At 41.3% G+C, this 25738-nt stretch overlaps 1 protein-coding gene across 3 annotated transcripts in view; it reads left to right on the top strand.

Moving 5' to 3' along the window:
• The window catches only part of LOC134352025 (myosin-11-like), a 140461-nt gene that overhangs the window by 65015 nt on the left and 49708 nt on the right, over positions 1–25738 (top strand). For 2 of the 3 annotated variants that reach the window (XM_063059077.1, XM_063059079.1), the window contains exons 6-14: positions 1714–1734; positions 4844–4936; positions 8974–9037; positions 15027–15125; positions 15213–15356; positions 20440–20535; positions 20620–20738; positions 22967–23119; positions 25088–25261. In XM_063059077.1, the coding sequence (XP_062915147.1) occupies positions 1714–1734; positions 4844–4936; positions 8974–9037; positions 15027–15125; positions 15213–15356; positions 20440–20535; positions 20620–20738; positions 22967–23119; positions 25088–25261 (963 nt within the window). The remainder of the gene's footprint in view (positions 1–1713; positions 1735–4843; positions 4937–8973; positions 9038–15026; positions 15126–15212; positions 15357–20439; positions 20536–20619; positions 20739–22966; positions 23120–25087; positions 25262–25738) is intronic. The other variant, XM_063059078.1, reaches the window with a different exon arrangement.

Below are 25738 nucleotides of genomic sequence, written 5' to 3' on the forward strand. Positions count from 1 at the left end.
AGATCAAAAGATCACCATCAGATTTGAGATCTAGTCCATTTATAACAATCTACATCAGTAATAAAAACAGCGAGTAAAGGAAATACTCAGCAGGTGAGGCAGCATCTGCGTGTGAGAAACAGAGTTAATGCTTTTGGCTGATGGACTTTCCAGCATATTTTATTTTTCTTCAGAGATAGAGATAGAGAGAAGGAGAGTGAGAGGGAGAGGGATTTCAACAAATGGAAACATAAGTCACTTATCTGAAATGAAATAAAATCCCCTTGATTTCAAAAGGGGAGCTTGTTGATCTGCATACAATACTTCTCATATTTAATAACCAATGGTATTGAATATGCTTTTCAAATCCTGATTTCGAAGCAGTATCTCTGGATAGTTATGCAAAAAGTCACTTTTTTGCGCTTTGTTGGTTGTACATTGGAAGATTTTAACTCCCCTAGTATTCCATTGAATTACGTCTTGCCAGCCATCTTCCTGGCTAGCACAGGTTGCTGGCAAAGAATGGTCACATTGCTAACCAACACAAGGTAGGTGCTGGATTGGTTTCCAAGAGAATCTCGTGGAGCCTTGTGTTAGGGAAGGTTTGCAGAACTACAGCTGGATCGCAGTGATACCATCAAGATCCATGTGCATGTGTGTAGAAGAAATCTACTGGCTTTCAACTGGTGCCAATGCCATCTCCTCAGCAGGTTTAAATTTGAATAGCGGAATGCTGCTGGGCTTCTGCCAGATAAGTATTTTGTTCTGTCTGTACTTTGTTCTGGAAAGGCTAAAGATGCCCCTTTGTACCTGTATTTCAAATTAGAACACTTAACTTCTGAACTTCATGCTGTACAGCTAAAAACCTTCTGTCCAGTGATAAATCATACAAGGTAAATCCTTGGTAGCAAATCACTTCAATTCCAAATTTTAGGTTTGGAAATTAAGTGTGTCCAAAGTTTGACAATTGTTTCATTTATCTAAAGTAACTTCATGACCTACTGCAATTTGGGGATTGGTACTAGTTTCACCATTCTCTAGCTGTGTAAGAGACTGGACCCTATTGGATCCCACATCACTACACAGACTGCATAGTTCTTTGTTCTTTATGCTGAATTGCAATGACAAATGTCATTTTGATTTCAATTCAGCCACCTGAGCCCCAGAGCAAAGAACGTACTCCCACAGCTGTCATCAAAATGTCAGTTTCTAAAATGTTATTTATCTTTAACTTTTATAATATGTATTTAAATCTTCGGACATCTGAAAAAAAATCTACTTTCTGCCAACATTGGCATCATTTGTTACTAAATTAGTAATGTTTCCTGGAATTATTTTTCGATATCTATTGTTTATTCATGATGGTTGTTTCCATGGAATGTGTTGCATTGTAGACATTAGGCCAGGTTATGCCCACCTCTTTGCAAACAGTTGAAAGGAACTGAACAAGGGCAGAGGAAGCCAAGATATTCTACCCTCGTCCTTTGTTCATTCCTCCCCACTGAAAGAGTTTGGCCTCTATTTGGCATCTCCTTTAACTGCAGCACTGAAAATGTTATCTCAGTTTGTAACATTTGCCTTTTTATTCTGGAGCTTCTTCAATATAAGTGAACATCTGGAATTGTGGTGTTATCTTTGGAGATTAGAAAGAGGCTAAATTCTGTTTGTGTGGCATAATCTGACATTTGTTTCTCTACTGATATATTTGTTTTATACCATATTATCCAACTACAGCAAGATCCCGCTTTTGCATACGTGAGTAATTGAGAATGTTCGATGTGTTTAGAGCACTGATTACATGTCTGCACGTTATTTTTTTGCACAGAATCTTAATGATGAAATATAGGAAGATGTCACTCACCCCACAGATAAACAGAAATGATACAATAGCACAAAGGGTTGCATGTTTTCTGAAGTTCATTTAGTGTTTTTCGTCACTTCAAAGGCAGCATTTTCCACTTCCATGAAACAAATAATTCAACCCATAAGGTCTGAGATTAGAAGAAATTAGTATTTCCTGTTTGTATATTTTAGTGTTAAACTTTGCATTCTACTAAAATTAGTTGCTTGTTTTCAATTAGCATTAGGCCAAATTGTTTGCAGTTTATTGGCTTCACAAACATTACTTAAAAGAAAGATTGATTTCAGTTTTGGAAACCTATTTCCAGGATGTACTGTTGAGGACTCTGTGTATTTCCGAGAAGACACAGTCAAGCCCTGCTTCTCTCTAGATTACAGCAGGTCCACTTTTGGGTTTGGCCTGAGTCATGAACATTCCAGTCTTTCATGCCATGGTCAGCTTCAATATTGGTCTGCTGTGAAAGCAGGGTAATAGTAGAAAAGATTTACTGTATTCTTTATAGCCTTATGGGATGAATTTGAGTTTAAACAGGAAAAAACACAATCAGGATTGAATTGAAATAAAGCCCGAAACAAGTGTAGCCACTGAACTGAAGGAAGAATATCTGCATGGCCTCAATCAGCTATTACTCTGTTCATCTTCAGTACTGATGTAACAATAAGTTGTTGGTTTTAAATTTTGTTGCTATGCATTGAACTATGTCATGCAAATGCAAAATATGTATCTGCAGTAACATGAGCTTGACAGCTTCATGCTTTTTGAAGCCTAAAACTTATTCTGATAACTAATTACTGGAGCTTACCTCCACTAAAATGGTGCAGTAGTAAATGATAAAGACCAAGAGCAGGAGGAGGCCACTCAGCCCATTGACTCTGCTCCACCACTCAATATGGCCACGGCTGACCACTCAGATTTGGTCCCCTGTTCCAGTTTATTCCTCATATCCCTTGATTTTCTCACCAAAGAACAATCTACCTAATTCCTGCTAAGTATACTTAATAATTTGGCCGTGACTGCTTTCTGCAGTAGGGAATTTCGCAGGCTTGCCACCCTCTCGCAGAACTTTCTACCCTTATCTGAGTCTTAAATAACTTATGCCTTATCCTTGAACTATGATCCCTAGCTCTGGACTCGCCTGTCATTGGGAACATTGATCCTACATCTAACGTGTCCATATCTGGTCAAGTGTTATAGGTTTCTAAAAGTTACGCTCTTCACTTTAAATGCTAGGCTTGCCCTCCCACTCTTTCATCCCATTGAAATCTGTGGTTCACTCCTGGGTACATTTTGACCTATACTACTAATTTAAACATATGTTGATATGATTTCACTATAATATAAAAAATTGAGTGCTGGTGGCTGTTTGCTGCCATCTTCAATAAGGGATTTTCTGTTTCAGTGATTGATTAAAGGAAAGTATAACACTTGATAAATTTTTTGTGAAAAAGTTATCTTAAAACACTTGAGGAAACGTAATTATGTAAATTAAATAGAATTACACTCTTGGCAATTGTTTACCATTTTAAATTAAAGAAACTTAGTGCAATGAAACAAAAGAATCACAATTTAATCTTGAATGGAGTCTGAATTCAGCAGTAATTTTCATTGCTAATGAGGTAAAAGTTTGGCTGACCCGAGCTGGCAATCCAATTGGCTCTATTTAATTCGTCCGATGTGAGGACCATAAATTCCTTAATCTGGTCACCACCCAATGCCTCCACCCAAAATATGTGATTAGCAATGAGTTTGGCTTCAGTATTAGCTGAATCATCTGCTAATGTGTACAGTGCGTGTCTTCTGGTCAGTAGGTATCTTCTGGTCCCAGCTGAGTGCATGCTTCCACAAGTGCCAAAACCTTCAGAAACTGGAAAAGAGTAGGGGAATCCAACAAGTTTATAATTTTCCTTGTACCATTTTGAATAATAGGCCGATCTTATCATAGCTCTATGCTACTGCAAATCTTTATGCTTTGGCGGCTGGAAGTGCATGTGGCTTTATACTGCTTACATTTTTAAACTAATTTCAAATACTAGGAATGCATGTGTATGTGGTTTGTTTAATTATTGCATAAAGTTTCTTGTATTCATTTTTCACGTCCAGGAAAATGAATTTGCTTAACATCATTCCAGATTGTCTACTTACTGGCTGCAGTCAGACATATAGCTAAAATATGTTTGTTTTAGATGAACAGTCATCAAAAACAATCTTGTAAACATTTTCATTTCTTTCCATGCTCAGTCATTGCATCGTTTCTCCCTAACCGTGATTAAACCAAAAGAGCGCCTTTTCATTTTGTAAAAGTTCCCACCAACACTCTCAAACATTTAACAAAAAGTTTACTCACAAGCTACCCAAGCTAAAAATCTAAAGTGTGTGCTTTAACGCCAAGGAACAGAGATTTGGTGTTTTAGAACAGTGAAACTTCCTACAGGGTTGTGCTGATTCTCTTCCTCAGTGAAAAGGATATAGGAGCGGACGTGGCTGTGGAATAAATATGCTGACTCCTGCAGGATGACACAATGTAGACTCCCTCAGTGGAAGGATGGAAGCAAACCCGGCAGGGAACCAATATCCTGCAGATGTTTAAACATTCTTAAAGCAACAAATACGTACAACAGCCATTGATGACCTGCATAATCTAAAAACGTCTTGGCAACCTGTCATTTCATTGACTCAACACTGCACTGCTACCTCGCTGGAATTCTGACCTTTGCAGAACTGAAAATGAAACGCTAGTTATTTTTGCTATGTATTATGATATTGGTAAGTTTCATGGCTAAAGTATCATCCACCACAATCATCAACAAAGTGAAGTTGAAGGCAAATCTATTAATGAAACTTAATGTGATAGGCCTTTTAAAACGCCTGTAAACACACAACAAAGCAATAATGGCTGTAGGTCATAATTTGCCAGAACAATGCAAAAGAAAAGGCAGTTAGCATACCAGACATGGGGTAAATCTAGTGACTGTGACTATTGAATGTAATCCATCTTAATTTTAGGGTGAGCTGGAAAAACAACTCCTTCAGGCCAATCCCATTCTGGAAGCTTTTGGTAATGCAAAGACCGTAAAAAATGACAACTCGTCACGCTTTGTAAGTACTTCATTTTGAGCTTTATAGTTTAATATGTATGAAAGTTTCCACAACTGTGCGACAATGAAAAACATTGGTGAAAGGGTTAGTTGACACTGTGGTTGACTGTTCCTAATGTCACAGTAACATCCACGGTAGAAAATTCACTGCAGAACTCATAAGTGAAACAAACAGTTTGTGATGTATTAATTTATAAGATGTCCTGCCAGTCAGTTCCATTACACATTCAAAATATCAATGTTGAATTGTTGTATACAGATTAGTCATACAGGAGAATAATACAATAATAATCCTTTATCAGTTAATTTACAAATGGAATACATCATTTCAGAGATGATCAACATCTAAGTCTAGTATGTGCATAGTTACATGAAAATGTTATTCAACCTTTGAAACTGATCAAGAAAATATCCAGAAATTACAATCACAGGGCACTTCTTTTAGTTCAATACGATGTTATACCGGAGGGTGCAATCCTGATTTTCCACGAAAAGCAATGCACCAGTCACCCAGACATGATTTGGCTACATATTAGTAATATTGAAGGAGTGGCAAGTTAACCAACCATTCTGCCGACTCATCTCTTGCATCTTTTAAGTGGTCCAGAGTGCTTCATGTTCAACGGCGAACGAAGTAGTTCTGAAGTACAGCCACTTATTAAACAAATTAAAGTGTCAGCCAATACATTACTAGCCCCAAAAACAGAAGAGAAACAATAACCAGAGAATGTGTATTGGGTGAGAGATAAATGATGGCCATGACACAGAAAAACTCCCTTGTTTTTTGTGTTGAATGTCGTTAAGTGATAACTCACATCTGCCTGCGAAGGTACATGGAGACATAATTTAAAAAGACAGGCAGAATATATGATATTACAACACTAGAAGTGTCTGCATTCAGCCTGTGCTCAACTCTGTGGAGTTGTGCTGGAATCTGCAGTGGTCTGACTGGTAGAGTGCTGTCACTGAGCCAGGCCTGAGAGCAGCAATATTGGCATCACAAAACAGCACTTTGTCACCTGATGAGACCGGAGAACAGCGACAACTGTAAAATGAGGTAATTAACCAATACTTGAAATGAACTGAGCAAGAGTGGAACTTGGACAGAGTGGTTGGGCAGGAAGTTCCAGGCTTTTATCAGCGATGAAGGGACTTGGAGGGAACTTGCAGGAGATGGTGGCCAGAAGTGCCTGGCGCCCCTGTCTTTGTTGGATGTAGAGGCTGCAAAGTTAGATGTTAGTGCACATGGTGAAGAGGATTTGGGGAGGAGGGTGTTGATCTGGGGTGATAATTGATGTTAACATACAAAATGCTGGAAGATCTCAGCAGGTCAGATGGCATCTATGGAAAGGAATAAACAGTTGATGTTTCGGGCTGAGACCAGAACGCTGATGTTGACTGTTTACTCCTTTCCATAGATGCTGTCTGACCTATTGAGTTCCTCCAGCAATTTGTGTGTGTTGCCTTGGATTTCCAGCATCTGCAGATTTTCTCATGGTTGTGATCATTGATATGTGTGTGTGTGTGTGTGTGTGTGTGTGTAAGAAAGGGGAAGAGAGAAATTTATGGACCTATACATTCATGCAGTAGTGCTCACAAATGGTCATCTTGGAGCTCTGCCACCGGACCAAGACCCAACCCGCTCCTGTACTTGTTCCAGCCTTCACTGAGTTGTAATGTGCAAATGACACATGCGTAAGTGTGTATGTTCAAAGGCTGACTTCCAAGTCCGACTTCCAAGTCCTTGTCAACTCCTTCAGCAAGGCATGTGACCAAATCAACCTTATACTGAATGTCCTCAAGCAAAGGTCTTCCATTGACCTGCCCCTGCTTCGACTAATGGGACTTTTGACAAAAATATCCATAACAAGGGCTCTTTCTGACTCCAGGGAACCACATTGAAGGCAGATGCCAGTGAGAAAATTCATACTCAACTCCAGCACACAGTCACAACCTTTGGTCATCTGATGAAAAGAATGATGATGGATCAAAATCATAAGGCCAGTTTGTACTTTATAGTCTGCCAGGCAGCAGTGATTCTTGCCTCTACATTTCAAAGATGAGGATTACCTACGCAGGCACCTCAGAGCTTTGGAGAGATACCAGCTATATGGTTTCCGGAAAATCCACCAATGCAGGGCAGCGTCCTCCCTCAAGCCAGTACTTCAGCACGAAGGCTCCGGTACTTGGCTGGCTCCATCGGACTGGCCTCATCACTCCACACTCACAAATTAGGCAACCTCCTCCAAGCTCTGATATGGCAAAAGTAAAACAGGAGGACAGAATGTTCCAGACCCTTGTCAGAAATCACGAAGTATTCTTGTCAATGTGCGGGAGCTCCCCAGCCCAAGGCAGCTATAAATGGAAAGGGAGCACTTGGGAAAGCGCTGAGAACCTTCTCTTCAAGGACACACAGGAAGGAGCCCAGTGAAAACAGCAGAAGGAGCACAGAACCTCCCATATTCCCAACGCTTTGCCTTGCCAATTATATCCTGGCCCATCTGTGGCAGAGACGAACATCCATTTGTGAACACTACTACATGCATGTACAGGTCCATAAATATCTCTGTTTCTCCCTCTCTTCCTTTTACACACACACAGACAACACACATCAACTATCTCCCCACATCAGCACCCCTCCTCCCCAAACCCCCATCCCCACATGCACTAACATCTAACTTCGCAGCCTGAGATTGGATGTAACTTGTCATATCCTGAGTGTGGATGGTGTAGTCTGCCCTGCCCTAGGAAGGGATGTTTCACTAAATTCTGTCCTGCCTCAGGAGGGGATATTTCACTATATTCTGCCCTGTCCCAGGACAGGATGTTTCACTATATTCTACCCTGTCCCAGGAGGGGATGATTCACTATATTCTGCCCTGTCCCAGGAGGGGATGATTCATTATATCCTGCCCTGTCCCAGGAGGGGATGTTTCACTATATTCTGCCCTGTCCCAGGAGGGGATCGTTCACTATATTCTGCCCTGTCTCAGGAAGGGATGTTTCGCTGTATTCTGCCCTGTCCCAGGAGGAGATGGTTCACTAAATTCTGCCCCGTCCCAGGAGGGGATGGTTCACTATATTCTGCCCTGTCCCAGGAAGGGATGGTTCACTATATTCTGCCCTGTCCCAGGAGGGGATGGTTCACTATATTCTGCCCTGTCCCAGGAGGGGATGGTTCATTATATTCTGCCCTGTCCCAGGAGAAGATGGTTCACTAAATTCTGCCCCGTCCCAGGAGGGGCTGGTTCATTATATTCTGCCCTGTCCCAGGAAGGAATGTTTCACTATATTCTGCCCTGTCCCAGGAGGGGATAGTTCACTATATTCTGCTCTGTCCCAGGAGGGGATGGTTCACTGTATTCTGTCCTGTCCCAGGAGGGGACGGTTCACTAAATTCTTCCCTGTCCCAGGAGGGGATATTTCACTATATTCTGCCCTGTCCCAGGAGGGGATAGTTCACTATATTCTGCCCTGTCCCAGGAGGGCTTGGTCTAGTGTATTCTGCTCTGCTCTGGACTTTATTTATCCCTCTTTCTTTTATCTTGCCCTGTACAGACCATAACAGCAACTGAAAGAGAGATCATATCTAATTAATTAACCATCAATTGAAACCAAAATGGAGTATGCAACATAATGTGTGCTTATAACTAAGTTATACTTCTGAAAATGCTGGCCTGAAACGTTTATCCAAATGAAGTTGAGGAGGGAATGCTATGATAGAAATATTTCTAGATTACCATTTAAGTTATTAAACCAAACATAAAATTTTGGTCAGTAATGCTTGTTTGTGTGGTTTGGCTCCCAGCGAAGGATTATTCACACTGTGCAGCTGTGAGCTCAGCCTATATCATCCCTATTTCATTACAGCCTTCTTTAAGTAAATTCCAGTTACATGTTAAAGAGTCTGCTTTATCTACCTCACATAATCCAAATGTGTAAACATAGCAGGATTTAAGGTCCATTTTAATGTTACTTAATCACTTAATGAAGGGTGGATCTGCACAGGACCTAAAAATTCTGTTTTCCTTGCAACAGGGAAAATTTATTCGCATCAATTTTGATGTCACTGGTTATATTGTCGGAGCAAACATCGAAACCTGTATCCTTTTCCGTGTTTCTTTTAAAGTAACTCTATCCCACTGATAGTGCCAACTAGCAAATACAGAAGTATGGTAGTCTAGTTCACTGGATATGCTCAGTTTTCTGAGGTAAACTCACAGTGGAGCTTTACAGAGCCCATTTCGCAGAGTATGCTTCCATTTTAAATATACTTTACAAGGCTTGACTCATCACCTCTGCTCAAATTCAGCCCCATTCATGGGCCATGCTGACTGGGAACTCTGAGCTGATACATTATGATTTCCCACTACTAAACACAAAATCTAGCTTTACATGTGTCTTTATTTGTACAACAGTCAAAATGAAATATGTCTTTCAGAGCGGAATTATGATATGATCATGCAGATCATTTACGAGGGGTGATTGATAAGTTCGTGGCCTAAGGAAGAAGGAGTCAATTTTAGAAAACCTAGCACATTTATTTTTCAACATCGTCCCCTTCTACATTTACACACTTAGTCCAGTGGTCGTGGAGCATACGGATCCCTTCTTTGTAGAATTCAGCGTCCTGGACCTCCAGAAAGAGGTCCACAGCAGGGGTGATTGATAAGTTTGTGGCCTAAGGTAGAAGGAGATGAGTTGTACAGCTCTCGTTACATGCACGTGCAGTTCAACTCTTTGAGTGAAAATGCAGCAAGTTTGAAGTTAATAACTCATCTCCTTCTACCTTAGGCCACGAACTTATCAATCACCCCTGCTGTGGACACTTTCTGGAGGTCCAAGATCCATATGCTCCACGACCGCTGGACTAAGTGTGTAAATATAGGAGGGGACTATGTTGAAAAATAAATGTGCTAGATTTTCTAAAATTGACTCCTTCTACCTTAGGCCACAAACTTATCAATCACCCCTCATAAATTGAATCACAGAGAAAGACAAAAATATATCAGTCTTCAAATATGGTCATGAGCTATTTTAAAGAAAGCTTTTATGTATGAGAAACATGTCTCAGCCACTCTATATAAAGCAGTTACAAAGCTCCTGGCTTCTGTTCAACTTTTGATAATCATTTTTATTATTTTTCATCCAGGAAATGGCTTTATGAAAATGTGGAAAACAGACCACAGGGAAAAAGTGTCTAACTGTGGGAACACGATGCAGTGTCGTAACCGAGCAGTCGGCATGTAAAATTAACTAGCTACTCAGTGTAACTGACCCATAATGGAGTTCTTGCTCTTTACTTGTACATTAGCCAGACCAAGTCAGATGGTCAAACCACTGCCTGAGTTTTAACTTGTGGTGGCATAAGGGTGTGGGGTAAGTGAAACGGGTTCCAGGAGCAGTTTAGCTCTCTTCCCCCTTTCATTCCTAGGATTGCTCTTGTGAACCTCCTTTGGACCCTCTCCAATGCCAGCACATCTTTTCTTAGTTAATCTTATTTATCTCATTTTATCGTATCTTAAGATACAGTGCAGAACAAGTCCTTCCCACCCCACGAGCCACGCCGCCCAGCAACCCACCTATCTGACCCTAGCCTAATCGCAATGACCAACTGGTACATCTTTCGACTTGGGAGGAAACCCACACGAGTAATGGGGAGGAACATACAAACTCCTTGCACACAACATTGGAATTGAACTCTGAACTCCGATGCCTTGAGCTTCAATAGCGCTGCGCTAACCGCAATGCTACCGTGGTGCTGAAAACTGCTCACAATACTCCAAGTGTGATCTGATCAAGACCTTACAATGTCTCACCATTACATTATTGCTTTTATATTCAAGTCCACTCAAAGTGAATGCTAATATTGCTTTTGCCTTCTTTACCACTGACTCAACCTACAAGTTAACCTTTAGGCACAAACTCCCAAGTCCCTTTGCACGTCCAATTTCTGTAGTTTTATTTCACATCAAGTTCCAATTTACATATTTTAATCCTAGGTATAATGTAGGAAATAAGGAGGCTACACATAATTTTAAACCACACATGTGATAGAGTAACAAGACACACATACATTTCTGCATTTTAAAATACAGAACTAGTTATCTTCCAATTTATTACTCTAAGGAGTGGGAGGATATCAATTACACCATCCCTTGACAGTATCTGGTAACATGAAGTCAGTTTCATCTTTGTCATTTAGCCAAGGATTTTCTTCAAATCTCTGTGAAGTTTAAAATCAGACTTAGTTCTCCAGTTTAAAGATTTCTCAATATCATGATATTAAAAATCAATAACTCATGTTTAGAAATGCATTTTTAACATATACATGTAAAATATTTCAGTTGCGCTGCAGAAGTATAAAATGTACATTGGAGTCAACAATTCAAAGAACGGGAGTATAGAAAAATATAATTTTTATGGAGAGAGGGAGAAGGCAAAGTGAATGCAGAGGATGGGTATAAGGATTGGAATTCATGGCTGGCAACATTCAATGGTGAGGGATGCACAAAGTTTCAGAACAAGAAGGTTCGAGAATGCACCATGGGTTGGCACTTGAAAAAGAGTCAAGTAAGGTCATGATGATAAATAGAACTGGGTGTAAGTTAGGATATTGGCTGCAGAATCTGGCTGAGCTGGAATTCAGTCAGAACATGTGGGAACTCCTCTTTTCTCATAAAAGGTCATCGACCTAAAGCATTAACACTAGTTATACCAACTAGTGGTGTGGTGTCACCTTGCACTCAACGTCGGTAATTCAAAAGAGCTGATTGTGGACTTCAGGAAGGGTAAGACAAAGGAACACATACCAATCCTCATAGAGGGATCAGAAGTGGAGAGAGTGAGCAGTTTCAAGTTTCTGGGTATGAAGATCTCTGAGGACCTAATCTGGTCCCAACATATCGATGCAGCTATAAAGAAGGCAAGACAGTGACTATACTTCATTAGGAGTTTGAAGAGATTTGGTGTGTTAACAAAAACACTCAAGAACTTCTATAGATGTACAATGGAGAGCATTCTGACAGGCTGCATCACTGTCTGGTATGGCGGGGGCTACTGCACAGGACTGAAAGAAGCTGCAGAGGGTCATAAATTTAGTCGGCTCCATCTTGGGTATTAGCCTACAAAGTACACAATACATCTTCCAGGAGCGGTGTCTCAGAAAGGCAGTGTCCATTATTAAGGACCCCCAGCACCCAGCACATGCCCTTTTCTCACTGTTACCATCAGGTAGGAGATACAGAAGTCTGAAGGCACACACTCAGCGATTCAGGAACAGCTTCTTCCCCTCTGCCATCCGATTCCTAAATGGACATTGAACCCATGAACGCTACCTGAACTTTTAAATGTATATTATTTATAGTTTTGCACAATTTTTAATCTATTCAATGTACATATACTTTAATTGATTTGCTTATTTATTTTTCTTCTAGATTATGTATTGCATTGAACTGCTGCTGCTAAGTTAACAAATTTCACAACACATGCCGGTGATAATAAACCCGGTTCGGATTCTGATTCTTCCTGTGAATAACCCAGTGAATATTTCCAGCATTTTCTGTTTTAATTTCAGACTTCAATCATGTGCTGCTTTTGTTTAGAGGAGGGACAGTGGTGCATTGGCCAGGAGAGCTTTGTGATGGTTGGATCTGGGCACGTTAGGAAATGGAAGTGAGTTGTAATGGAAGGTGGGTAGATGCAAGGTAATACTGACGAGTTGAATGGAACCATCTTTTCTGCGGGATATGGGACCAAAACCTAGCCTGGTTTCAATTACAATCTGAGGACTCCAGAAGTAGAATCTCCATTAAGGGAGAGTGAGCTTGTCATGGACAGCCAAGGAGTTCGCTGTTGAGAAGCAAGTGCATCCAGATGTGAAAAGGAGGAAATGGCGGAGAAGAACCATATGCATCTTGAGGTGTCAATATGATCGGGAATCTTGTATGGAATAACCTTCCCCTAATCGGCACCATGTTATTTGTTCATATCTATTTGCAATTTAGGATTAAAAGTTCAAAGTAGATTTATAATCAAAGTATCCTCCCTGAGATTCATTTTCTTCTTCACTGTAGAACAAAGAAATACAACAGAATCGACGAAAAACTACACACAAGGACTGACAAGCAAAAAAAAGGCAAACTGTGCAAATACAAAAAACAGAAACACAAATAATAATAATAATATTAATAATAGTAAATAAATAATACTAAGAACATGAGTTGCAGAGTCTTTGTTAGTGAGTCCATAGGTTGTGGAATCATTTCAATTATGGGATGAGTGAAGTTATCCACTTCGGTTGAAGGGTAATAACTGTTGCTGAATCTGGTGGTGTGCAACCTAAGTCTCCGGTACCTCCTTCCAATGGCAGCCCACAATATTTTTAATCATTTCCAAATTCTTAAAGCTTTTCAGGAGATCTTTTTTTTAAATTTCTACATTTTCAGAATCAGAAACAGGTTTAATATCACTGACATATGACATGAAATTTGTTGTTTTGCAGCAGCAGTACAGCGCAATACATAATAAAAAATCTATAAATTACTATATATATATATAAATTAAATAAAGTAAGTAATGCAAACTGAGAGAGAAAAACATAATGAGGAAGTGCCCATGTGTTCGTTGTCCATTCAGGAATCTGACTGCGGAGAGGATTAAGCTGTTTCTGAAACATTGAGTGTGTGGCTTCAGGCTCCTGTAACTCCCCCCTGATGAGAGCCATGGGAGAAGGGCATGTCCTGGTTGACAGGGGTCCTTAATGATGGATGCTGCCTTTCTGGGGCATCGCATTTTGAAGATGTCCTGGATGCTGGGGAGGCTAGTGCCCGTGACAGAGCTGTCTGAGTTTATAATTTTCTGCAGCTTTTTCTGATCCCTCGCCATGGCTCCTCCATATCAGATGGAGATCCAGCCAGTCAGGATGTTACCCTTCCTGAACTCCACAGTCAGTTCCTTGGCCTTACTGACATTGAGAGCAAGATTGTTGCTGCAACAGCATCCGACCAGCTGATCAATCATACTGTACGCCTCCTCGTCACCATCTGAAATTCTGCCAAGAATAATTGTGTCATCGGCAAATTAATAGATGATGTTTGAGCTGTGCCTAGCCACACAGTCATGAATATATAGAGAGAGTAAAGCAGTGAGCTAGGGGCACATCTTTGAGGTACGCCAGTATTGATTGTCAGCGAGGAGGAGATGTTATTTCCAATCCACACAGATTGAGGTCTCCCGATGAGGAAGGCAAGGATCCAGTTGCAGAGGAAGGTACAGAGGTACAGAGGCCCGGGTTTTGGAGCTTTTTGATTAGATCTGAGAGTATGATTGCGATGAATGCTGAGCTGTAATCAATAAACAGCAGCTTATTGTCCAGGAGATCCAAGGCCAAGTAGGGAGCCAGTAAGACTGCACCTACTGTCGGCCTGTTGTGGCAATAGGCAAATTGCAGCGGGTCTAGATCCTTGCTTAGGCAGGAGTTGATTCTAGCCATGACCAACCTCTTAAAGCACTTCATCACAGTAGATCTGTATGCCACTGGGTGATAGTCATTGTGGCAGCACACCCTGCTCTTCTTGGGCATTGTATGATTGGCGCCCTTTTGAAGCAGGTGGGAACCTCCGACTCCAGTTGAAGATGTCCTGGAGCACTCCTGCCAGTTGGTTGGCAAAGGTTTTCAGAGTCTATCAGCTACACCATCAGGGCCTGACGCCTTGCAAGGATTCACCCTCTTGCAAGATGTTCTGACGTCAACATTTGAAAGAGAGATCACAGGGTCACCAGATGCTGTAGAGCTGTAGTTTTATTCTCCCTTTCAAAGTGAGCATAAAAGGCATTGAGCTCCTCTGGGAGTGAAGCATCACAGACATTCATGATGTTAGGTTTCACTTTGTAATGGCCTGCAAACCTCACCAGAGTTGACCTGCATCCAATTCCATCTCTAACTTCAATTGGAATTATTCTTTCACTTTAACAAAAGGTATTTTGCTTTTTAAATGGTTGAATCCACATTTTATCCAGGAATTAATTGTAAGAAAGGGACTATATATTGATAACAAAAAAACAATTTTTGACTTAATTAAAATAAACAGATTTGCTTGAGAAATCACGTGCTATTCGGCAGGCCGTGGAAGAAAGAGCTTTCCACATTTTCTACTATCTTCTCACTGGTGCTGGATCAAAGATGAGAGGTGGGTAAACTACTGGGCTTGCTTCAAACCACATTTAATGCTCCAAGGGGCAGGTATATTACTAATTCCCTTGTCTCCAATTGCCAGATGATCTACTGTTGGAATCATTCAGCAACTACAGGTTCCTGTCTCATGGTCACGTCCCCATTCCTGGACAGGATGATAAAGACATGTTTGAGGAAACCTGCGAAGCCATGTCAATTATGGGATTTTCGATTGAAGAACAAACATGTAAGGCTCATTTGAATTTTCAGATTTTCTGAATTCAACCATTCCTGATGATTAACGTGTAGACTTCAAAAATTTGAAATATTGGAGATTCATTTGGAGACAGCAGAGATTTAAACCTGGAGTGAGGAACCGAGCAGGTCAGGGAGCATCTCTGGAGTAGGGTTGCCAACTATCCCGTATTTGCCGGGACATCCCGTATATTGGGCTAAATTGGTTTGTCCCATATGGGACCGCCCCTGACCCGTATTTCCCCCGCTAAGGTAGAGCGTTCCTATGAAACCTTTCGTGCCGAAGTGGCGTAAAGTGGAGAAGCAATTACCATTAATTTATACGGGAAAAAATTTTGAGCATTCCCAGACCCAAAAAATAACCTACCAAATCATACCAAATAACACATAAAACCTAAAATAACACTAACATATAGTAAAAGCAGGAATGATATGATAAATGCATAGCCTATATAAAGTAGAAATAATATATGTACAGTGTAGTCAGGAAGATTAAGCCGAAACCGATTTGTAGAAAAAAATCGGCAGGTACACGCATGCGCACATGACGTCATGTATGCACGCGTCACACATGCGCACACAGGTGCCCGCGCAAGGCTTCATGGTCATGGTAGTCTTTCTTAGGGTAAACACAAGTGTCCCGTATTTGACTGCTACTTTTGTTCCTTATTTGAGAGTGAGAAAGTTGGCAACCCTACTCTGGAGGCAAAGTGATGGTTGATATTTCATGTTGAGATCCTGCCAGGTCCAAAGATGCTGCTTGACTTGCTGAGTTCCTCTGGTAGTTTGTCTTTGCACCTGCTCAACCTGACTTGCCTTCCCCTGAAGTAGGGAGCCAGTCAAGTTGAACCCTTGACACGTGACAGGTATTCGTAGGGTGGAGTAGGCTCCAAGTGATGAGTAGGCTTCTGCTGGTCTATTACTGCAGTTCTGCTGCTTATCAACCTGGTGGCTTTTGACAGATATTCAAATAGTTTTAAATAGTTAAAAGAAGTAGAATAATATTTTTGAGATTCATTAGAATTCTAACAATAATTGAAAAGATTAAACTGAAAGAAAATATCATGAGCATGAATGGAGCCATCAGCTACACTCCAGGCCTTTCCGGCATAAAGCTGAGGCTGGATTCAAAGTGCATCTTGGCCCTCGTCAGCTTATTGGTGCCGGGCCGCTGGCTTTAGTGGTGAGGTTGCTGACAAAGCAGAGTCAAACACATCTTTCGCCATGACTGTTCATAAATCCATGTCGGACTAAGTTGTGGATGACTGACGGCATGAACATCAGTCTCTCTAACTTCCTGTAATTTCTCCCCTCTCCCCCTTCCTCGTTTTTCCATTCCCCATTCTGGCTTCCTACTTACTCCTTCTCTTCTCCTCCCTCTGGTACCACTCCGCCTTCCCTTTCTCCCAAAATCCATTCTCCTCTCTTAACAGATTCCTCCTTCTTCAGCCCATTATTTTTTCCACCTGTCACTTCCCAGCTTCTCAGTTCATCCCCCCACTACAGACCAAAAGTTTACTGTGCTGCTGCTCTGACTAGTTAGTACCCCTGTCAAGGAGCAATAGAGTTCTCAGGCTAGGGTAAGCCCTTGAACCCACTTATAGGTAAATCCTTGAAATGTACTTACCATATTCGTTAAAATTCTTACATCCTGACTCACTCCTCTTCACTCATCTCCTCTGCTTGGCAGCCTCTCCTTCACGTACTTCACTCTCTGCTCCCTCCATCTTCACTTATTCCTTCTTTCTTCATGCACCTTTTCCACTTAGATCCCACTTCTCATTGCCTTTCTCTCATCTCCTTCCTCTTCACTCATTCTGTTCACAGCTCCCTTCCCTTCTCTCGCCCCTCCCTCACCGTAACTCAGTCACTCTGTTTCTCCCCTTAGGACCTCCTGCTTCAGACACGGACCCTTCACATGCACAGCCCCAGGTCACGCACGGCCCCCCAATCATGCACAGCCCCTTCACACCCGGCCCCAGTTCTCACACCGCCACTTCCAACACTAGCCCTTCTTAACTGCATCCCCCTTTCTTTACCCCATTCTGAGACCCACCCTCTCACATCATTTTCCTCTCAGTTGTCCCTCCTTCAGACACCGTACCCTCATCACCCTCTCCCTTCACACACCCCTATTCTCAATCCCTTCCTCTCAGCTGACTTGCACCCACCCCATTGCAGACCCACGCTTCGTTCACCCACCATCCCTGTTCCTTTCCCGCTCTGCCCACACCCCATTCAAAGGACGCTTCGATGAAGCAAGTGAGAGAAGGGAGAAGCTGAGAAAGAGGGAGTGTGAAAAGGAATAGTGCTGAGAGGGTCGGGCAAAGGGGCAGGCCGGAGCCTCAGGGTGGTAGTTAGGGCAAGGACTACTAAAGGAGGGAGGAGAGTAGGGATGGATGCTGAGGAAGAGAATGTGGGTGAAAGCAGAGAACTGTCTGCGTGGAGTCTGTGCATCCTCCCTATGACCATGTGGCTTTCTACTGGATGTTTCCGTGGCTCTCTCCCTCCCCCCATGCCCAGTTATACTGATCAGTAGATCAAATGGCCACTGTAAATTGCCCCTAGATGTGGATGAGGTGTAGAAACTGAGGGGAAAGTGGGAAGAATGAAATGGGATTAGTGTAAATCAGTGCTTGATGGTCAGGGCTGAAGAGCTCTTTGTCATGTTTTATGACTTTCACTCCAATACCCTGTGGCCTGTGAGGAGCCTGTATATGACATATTGCACCAAAACTCTAAACTTGGGTCAGTGGAGCCATCTACAACCCTGAGCTCTGAACAAATATAATTTTATATTTTCATTTTTCTCACTTCACATTCCATTCAGCTAGTATCGAACTAGTTCCCAAATACATGTTGTACACAATCACCAATATAAGCCCACTTAAGCAGAAGTTACTGCTGATTCCTCCCCCTTTACAATTGGCAAAAATTATGTCTTTTTTATCTAATGCAGCATTCTTTCAAAGAAGGCCTTTCTTGAGTGTAAATATACTAAAAAATCCAGTTGCTATCACAGAAGGCCATGCCAGGACAGCTTGATCATACAGTACTGTATATATTTGCTAAAAATGGGCTGTTGGGCTCTGGTACAAGCACAAGAAGTATTATCGCATGCATCAAGCCAGAATGCTCATAAATGGCATTTGATATACAGAATAAGCAGCCAAAGTTCATCAACCTATTGTTAGATGTGTTCATTATCTTGGCTCGGCAATTGGAAACAATGCTAAAGGAAGAGCAAACATGCAGAGATTTAAAGCTATAACAAGGTTTATATTTGAATAAGCCAATCTGAAGGGCAAAATTCAGTATTATCTCTTTGGGGATGCAATCTCCAGCAGAAGCTTATCTCCTGCAGTACAAACAGATGTAGTTTTAATATTTAAAAACTTCTAACCCTTGAGACTGTCAATAAACAAATAATTAGTTTCAGGCGCAACTTCAATTTCTCAAGGTTTGGAGATATGCCCCCCTACAAGCACTGCAAACGAAATTGAAAGATGATATATTATTTCTGTACTGTTGATTAATAAATTCTAAATGTTTTTGGGTGTAAGAATTCAGCCTGGTCTTCCAGAAATCAGCACAGTAGATCTCACAATTATAACCAAAGCACAAAACAAGCGATCAGCAACAGACACAAATATGGTTCTGAACATTGCCAGTTTTGTCAATGACCTTTCCTCCCTGAAATATTATCTTTTCACAATGGATCAAGGCCATAAAATAGTTCAAACTATCATTAATTCCAAGAACTTTTAAAGCAAAACCATGTAAGGAAAAAGGATCAGTGAATCTGCCTATATCATCCACTCCACATGTTTGGTGATTTTCCAAGAGAAGCTGGTTAGAAATTAGACCATAAGACCCTGAGGCCATAATACATGTGAGCACAATTAGACCATTCAGCCATTGAGTCTGCTCCGCCATTCCATCATGGCTGATTTATTAATCCTCTCAACCCCACTCTCCTGCTTTCTCCTTGTAACCTTTGATGTCTTGCCAATCAAGAACCTGTCAACCTCTGCTTTAAATATGCTCAATGTCTTGGCCTCCACAGCCTTCTGTGGCAATGAATCATCATCATCATGATCATCATCATCATGTGCCATACCCAGTTTGAGCTTTGACTACCATGGCCACCACATACTCCTGTTTCGGGTCAAGTGGATCAATTCATTGGTATTCATTTCCAGTTCTCTGGCTGCTGTCTCCATCATCATTTGTCTTTGCCTTCCTCTTGCTTTCTTCCCTTCAATTTTTCCCATAATTACCATGCATCCTAACTCCTCTTTCCTAATCACATGTCCAATGAAGTTATGTTGCCTTTTCATGATCTCATACATTATTTCTCTTTTTGTGCTTGCTCTGTTCATGACATCCTCATTAGATATTCGTTTCATCCGTGACATTCTTTGCATTCTCCTCAAAAACCACATCTCTGCTGCTTCAATGCATTTTCTCATGTTACTAGATATTGTCCAACATTCTGAGCCATATAATATAACTGGATAAACGTAACATTTCGGTGCTCTGAGGCGGGTTGTCATGCCTAGTTTAGTGTTGGTCAGTATACTCTTCATTCTCTTAAAGGTGTCTTTTGCCATCCCTACTCTTCTTTTGATGTCCATGTCGCACCTGCCATCTGATGTCACCCAGCTTCCTAAGTAGTGAAAGTTCTGTACTTGTTTTATGTCTTCCCCGTTTATTCTCAGCCTGTAGATAGGATTCTGCTTCTTTTTGGGTATCACCAATGAATACAGATTTATTTGCAGTGGGACAGAAGAGAGCTCAATGAATTGCATCATTGTCAGTGGTAGATTTTTCTACTTTGGTGGTAGTTTGGTGATGAACCCAACCCTCTCCCACCCCCCACCCAGCCCACTCCCCTTTCGACAGATTTGTTTAAAATCTGCTGAAAGTCCTCTTGGGTTTTTAGCTTGCTCTTGTACATGATTTGGCAGCAGACTGTTCAAATCCAAACAAAGTGATTGGAAATAAGTGGGTTGTTTGCAATATAGTGAGTTACAACCCTGCTGGTGCTGATATCCATCTTCTCCTGTTTCCAGCTATACTCAAGATTGTTTCGGCTGTCTTGCAGCTTGGTAACATTTCGTTCAAAAAGGAGCGCAACACTGACCAGGCATCAATGCCTGACAATACAGGTACATCCTTACCAATCCTTTTCACCCGTGCAGTGGAAGTTGAACCACCAGGATGGTAAACGATTCTGTGATCTCTTTCCGCAGTTGCACAGAAGGTGTGCCACTTGTTGGGTATGAACGTGACTGACTTCACCAGGGCAATCCTGAGTCCTCGGATTAAAGTCGGACGTGATTTCGTTCAGAAAGCCCAGACCAAGGAGCAGGTTAGGCTTTCACGGTCCTTCTTTGTGACATTTCCCATATTTCTTGCCATCTGATGACACTGCCTTACCTTCATACCCATGCATCGAGAATTCTGCATTGCATTAAAACAGAAAATGCTGGAAATGCAGTCAGTCAGGTAGCGACCATGAGGAGAGAACAAATGTAATATGAAGGGTTGCCAATTGGTCGGAACTTTTCAGGAATCTCCAGATGCTAAAGATTAAACTCTTGAACACTGCTGTTAATCACTTCACCCTGAAGAAGGTTAGCCTCTTTTCCAGGGCTCCACTGAGATGAAGGTGATGAAGTCTTTTTTTTGAAATGAGGAACAAGATGTAATTATATAGTATAGTTAAAGCTTATAAGGTCCATGATTTTCATTCCCTGTCCTCCATGTGTCTACCGAGTAACTCATGGAGATCTCTAGTGGTGTCCAGTGATCCACAAGACACATCTCGACATCATGTGTGGTCTGAGCAGTATGAGAGCCCCTCCCTGCCGAAATAAACTTCTAACCTCTCAAGGTGGACACCTTTCTGGGTTTCCTTCAAACCACCCAATCTCCTGTCCACCATAGTGACCTTCCACCCCTCCCAAGTTTGCAATGCTCATCTGCTACCCCAAGTTCATGATTGTAATCCTGACCATTGAAAACATACCCACCCACCCAGTCATATCACCCAATCGCAGCCCAATTGCAACACATATCTCAGCTACAGACATTCTTCAACATCCAAATGCATCCCTCAGTTTAACACTTCCACCCCGATGAACACTCAGAGATATCCCTTGTCCTATTCTCCTGCAACAACCATGAGCTAAACACATCTAATTGCCAACTAGATCCTTGACTTTTCTGTCTTCCATAACCATGGTCTAACATTAGCAAGTTTCTTCATGTACTCCATGCTGAAGTGCATGACTAAAAGACCTTGCCTTCTCAGGCCAGTTCAGTAGGGCATGGGGCCCTGACTGCCTTTGTTTCATTTCTTCTGATCACATTAGTTCATTATTGAACCAGAGGGATGACAAGTATGTTCTGTGTATATAGTTAGGCCAGTTGAAGGCATAAAGTCATGTGAAAAATTCTCCAGTGAGCAGGCAACTTTTTTTTTAACCTTTCTGTATATCGAAACTCAAAATGACATCGAAAAGTTTATGGTTTATAACTGTAGAGAGTTGCTCTTTTTTTTCTTTGGTAGAATAGTTATGGTAATTTAATATAAGCATCTGCCTGCAAGTTACAAGTGCAAACTTCCTGCCAAGTGCTGGGACCATAACTAGTTAATGGGTTTCCTTGCCCAGTTCCTTCCCCCCCATCAAAGATTCTCCTTGGCCCATTGAGTTCTTCCAGCAGATTGTTACTTGCTCCACAACTTGTTAATGTTTATGAGAAGATGCTAAAAGAAACCCTTTTAAACTCAAAAGTTTGAAGTTTGAACTTTTTGATAAGTAAAATATAATTTAAAAGAACAAACGTAGTTAAAGTTTATAAGGTCCATGATTTTCATTCCCTGTCCACCATGTGTCTGATCCAGTAACTCATGGAGATCTCTAATGGTGTCCAGTGATTCACAAGACCATTTAGACACCACGTGTGGTCTGAGCAATATGAGAGGCCCTCCCTGCTGAAATAAACTTCTAATCTCTCAAGGTGGACACTTTTCCATCAAACCACCCAATCACCCCTTCCACCACAGTGACCTTCCACCCCTCGCAAGTTTGGAAGGTCAAAACTTACAAAGAAAGTAATGTACAGCCTTTTACAGTTCAACTTTAAGGCTGTCCGGTCATACAGATTAAAGTCTGTCTCCCAATGAAATATATATTCCAGACACATGGCAGCTGTATACAGAAAGATGTCTAAGGTCAGGAGATGGTGCAGGGTCCTCATGAAGAATCTCCACTTGAAATGTCGGCTGTTTACTTATTTCCATAAACGCTGCCTAGCCTATTAATTTCCTCCAGTATTTTGTGTGTGTGGTTTAGATTTCCATCATCTGCAGATTTTCTCAAGTTTGAGATAATGCTATTTTTCGATTCCGTAACACAATGGCAATTTAAAAAAATTAATTTAAAATAATGCTTAGAATTACAATGCATCTTTAGATGTCCAATGAGGTCAGATTAAAATAGGTTTATTTTATTGTTTGTACAGATACGTAATCATGCTTTCTGAATTTAAAGTTTTACGACAGAGAAGTTGTCTCAATTGTTTCTTGCACAGGCGGACTTTGCTGTGGAAGCTCTGGCCAAGGCCATGTATGAACGTTTGTTTCGCTGGCTGCTCTGTCGTATCAACAAAGCTCTGGACAGGACGAAGCGACAGGGCTCCACGTTCCTTGGAATTCTTGACATCGCTGGCTTTGAGATCTTTCAGGTAATTGGATTAGATTAGATTAGATTGTGAGGACACTCAGTCCTCGTTTATTGTCATTTAGAAATGCATGCATTAAAAAATGATACAACGTTCCTCCAGAATGATATCACAAGAAAACACAGGACAAACCAAGACTAAAACTGACAAAACCACATAATTATAACATATAGTTACAACAGTGCAAAGCAATACCATAATTTGATAAAGAGCAGACCATGGGCAAGGTAAAAATAGTCTCAAAGTCTCGACAGACTTATCATCTCACGCAGACGGCAGAAGGGAGAAACTCTCCCCTCCATGAACCTCCAAGCGCCGACAACTTGCCAGTGCAGCACCATTGGAAGCACCCGACCGCAGCAGACTCTGCGTCCATCCGAAAACTTCGAGCCTCCGACACAGCCTCTCCAAGCACCATCCTCTGCCAAGCGCTTCGACCCCGCCCCAGCCGCCGAGCAACAAGTAAAGCCGAGGACTCGGGGCCTTCTCCGGAGATTCTGGACCACACAGTAGCAGCACCAGCAAAGCAGGCATTTCAGAAGTTTCACCAGATGTTCCTCCGTGCTCTCACGTCCGTCTCCATCAAATCAGGATTGTGCACGGCACCCTACTTGACAAATAACAGACATCACCACCGGAGTGGCCACTGCGAGCTGCATCACGCCGCCATCATCTCCTCCCACCGATTTAGTAGTCAAATAAGCAGATTTTGTTTACAATCATAGTGACCCTGTTTTCCAAATATGACGGCAATCTTCCACAAAGGCAAAACCATGTTTCAATGTGACATCAATTCCTGTTCCATTAAAGCCTCGACAACAACTCACTGAAAGTTGCTTGAACAGTAAAATACAACATCAGTGTTAGACACCTCAGTGTTGAATGGAAAGACTTGGTACAGTTCTGTTGTCTAAACAACCTTTTGGGTAAATAAACTTCATTCCCTTAGTGGCTCTCCTTCCTCATAGTCTGAAATTCTGATCAGAAGAAACAGTGGAGATGGTGCATGTCATCAAGGTGCATCTTCGCTCCCTATCCTTTATCTGCCTGGTGCTCTCTTGCTCTGGTAGAGCTCAGAACAGCTTACACGCTTCAGGAATCTGGTGTCAGGAATGTGAACGAGATGGCTTACCCAGTGGGTATTGATCACTATAGAAATAGGAAGCATGGCATCAAAGTCTGTCTTTGTTGTTTTAAGGAACAGAATGAATATTCTTAGCAGTTTTTATCATTAGAGATAAATATAAAGCTGGAATGCAAAAAACAATGAGGCCACTTTCTGCCAGAATCTCAGAGCAAGATCAGCGGATACCTCGGATTCACCACAACAGCTTATTGGGCTGAAATGGAAGCTGGTATTTCTCCATGATTTAGCTGTTTCTGTCATAGCTATAGTGGGAAATTGGGAGAACCTCACAGAATTTTTTTTTTCCAAATTGCAACTGTTTTGTAGACTGGCAAGGATTTCTAGTGGTTACTTAAAATATTTAAGCTACTGGTAGACCGAGTTATCAGATTCATTTCGTCTTCAACAAATCTTCCAAATTTGTTCACAGTCCTGTGTATTTTCCCCATTTATGTCACCATTGTAAATGAAAGAACAATAATTTGGGGTCTTGGAGCTGTTCATCATGAGAAGGATTAAAAGAAACCTATGGAAGAATTTGATGGTATGTAACTGAATGTTTGAAATTCGAGTGGAGGCCGAAATGCTCAGTAAATTTAAGAAGTAACTTAGAGATGAACTACAAGCTCTGGACCAGCAGCTGGAAAATGACATTGATACAGTGAGCCAGCTGGGCTGCCCTAACCTATAAATTTCAATGATACTCTGACAATTCCATATTAGTGATATGTTCATTTTAGAGAATGATTGTGAGTTTTTACAAGATTTCCAGTTGAGTATCTTTTAAGTAATGTGCACCAATACAGCAGTAAGAATGACGTTGAAGTGTTCTTTGTTTTTTACAGGACAATTCGTTTGAACAACTCTGCATCAACTACACCAACGAAAAGCTGCAACAGTTGTTCAACCATACCATGTTCATCCTGGAACAGGAGGAGTACCAGAGAGAGGGTATTGAATGGAACTTCATTGACTTTGGTCTAGATCTGCAACCATGCATAGAACTGATTGAAAGAGTGGTAAGGAACCTTATGCTGTCCTTACGTTAGTTACAGAACTATACATATGCTAATATTGCTCGATTAGGAAATATTGTGAATGTTTAGATCATGAGAGAATTACGAATGAATCTGGTGTTTCCATTCTTCTTAATTTATCTATCCATAGAAATGCCCATTATGTCTTAAATGATTCCAGCATCATTTGACTCCAGTACTTTGTCTAGAAGTTACATTCGTGTATATAGCTCTGTTGGAGTATATTTTAATAAGTACCAGTACTAATTTAACTTTTTTGCTGGTAGGAATCAATGTCCTTTTGTTAAACTTACCGCACTTTAATTTAAGGTAACATTCTGTGTCATTGACAATTTTACAGCCCACAGTCAGATCATCTGTGACAGGTGTGTTCCAGCCCTGTAAACCAATTGATTGAACACAATTCTTGGCCTTTTATGCTTCACCTGGTCAATAAACAGATACATAGGAAATTTTAAC

Source organism: Mobula hypostoma, chromosome 9 (genome assembly GCF_963921235.1).
Source record: "Mobula hypostoma chromosome 9, sMobHyp1.1, whole genome shotgun sequence".
NCBI lineage: Eukaryota > Metazoa > Chordata > Chondrichthyes > Myliobatiformes > Myliobatidae > Mobula > Mobula hypostoma.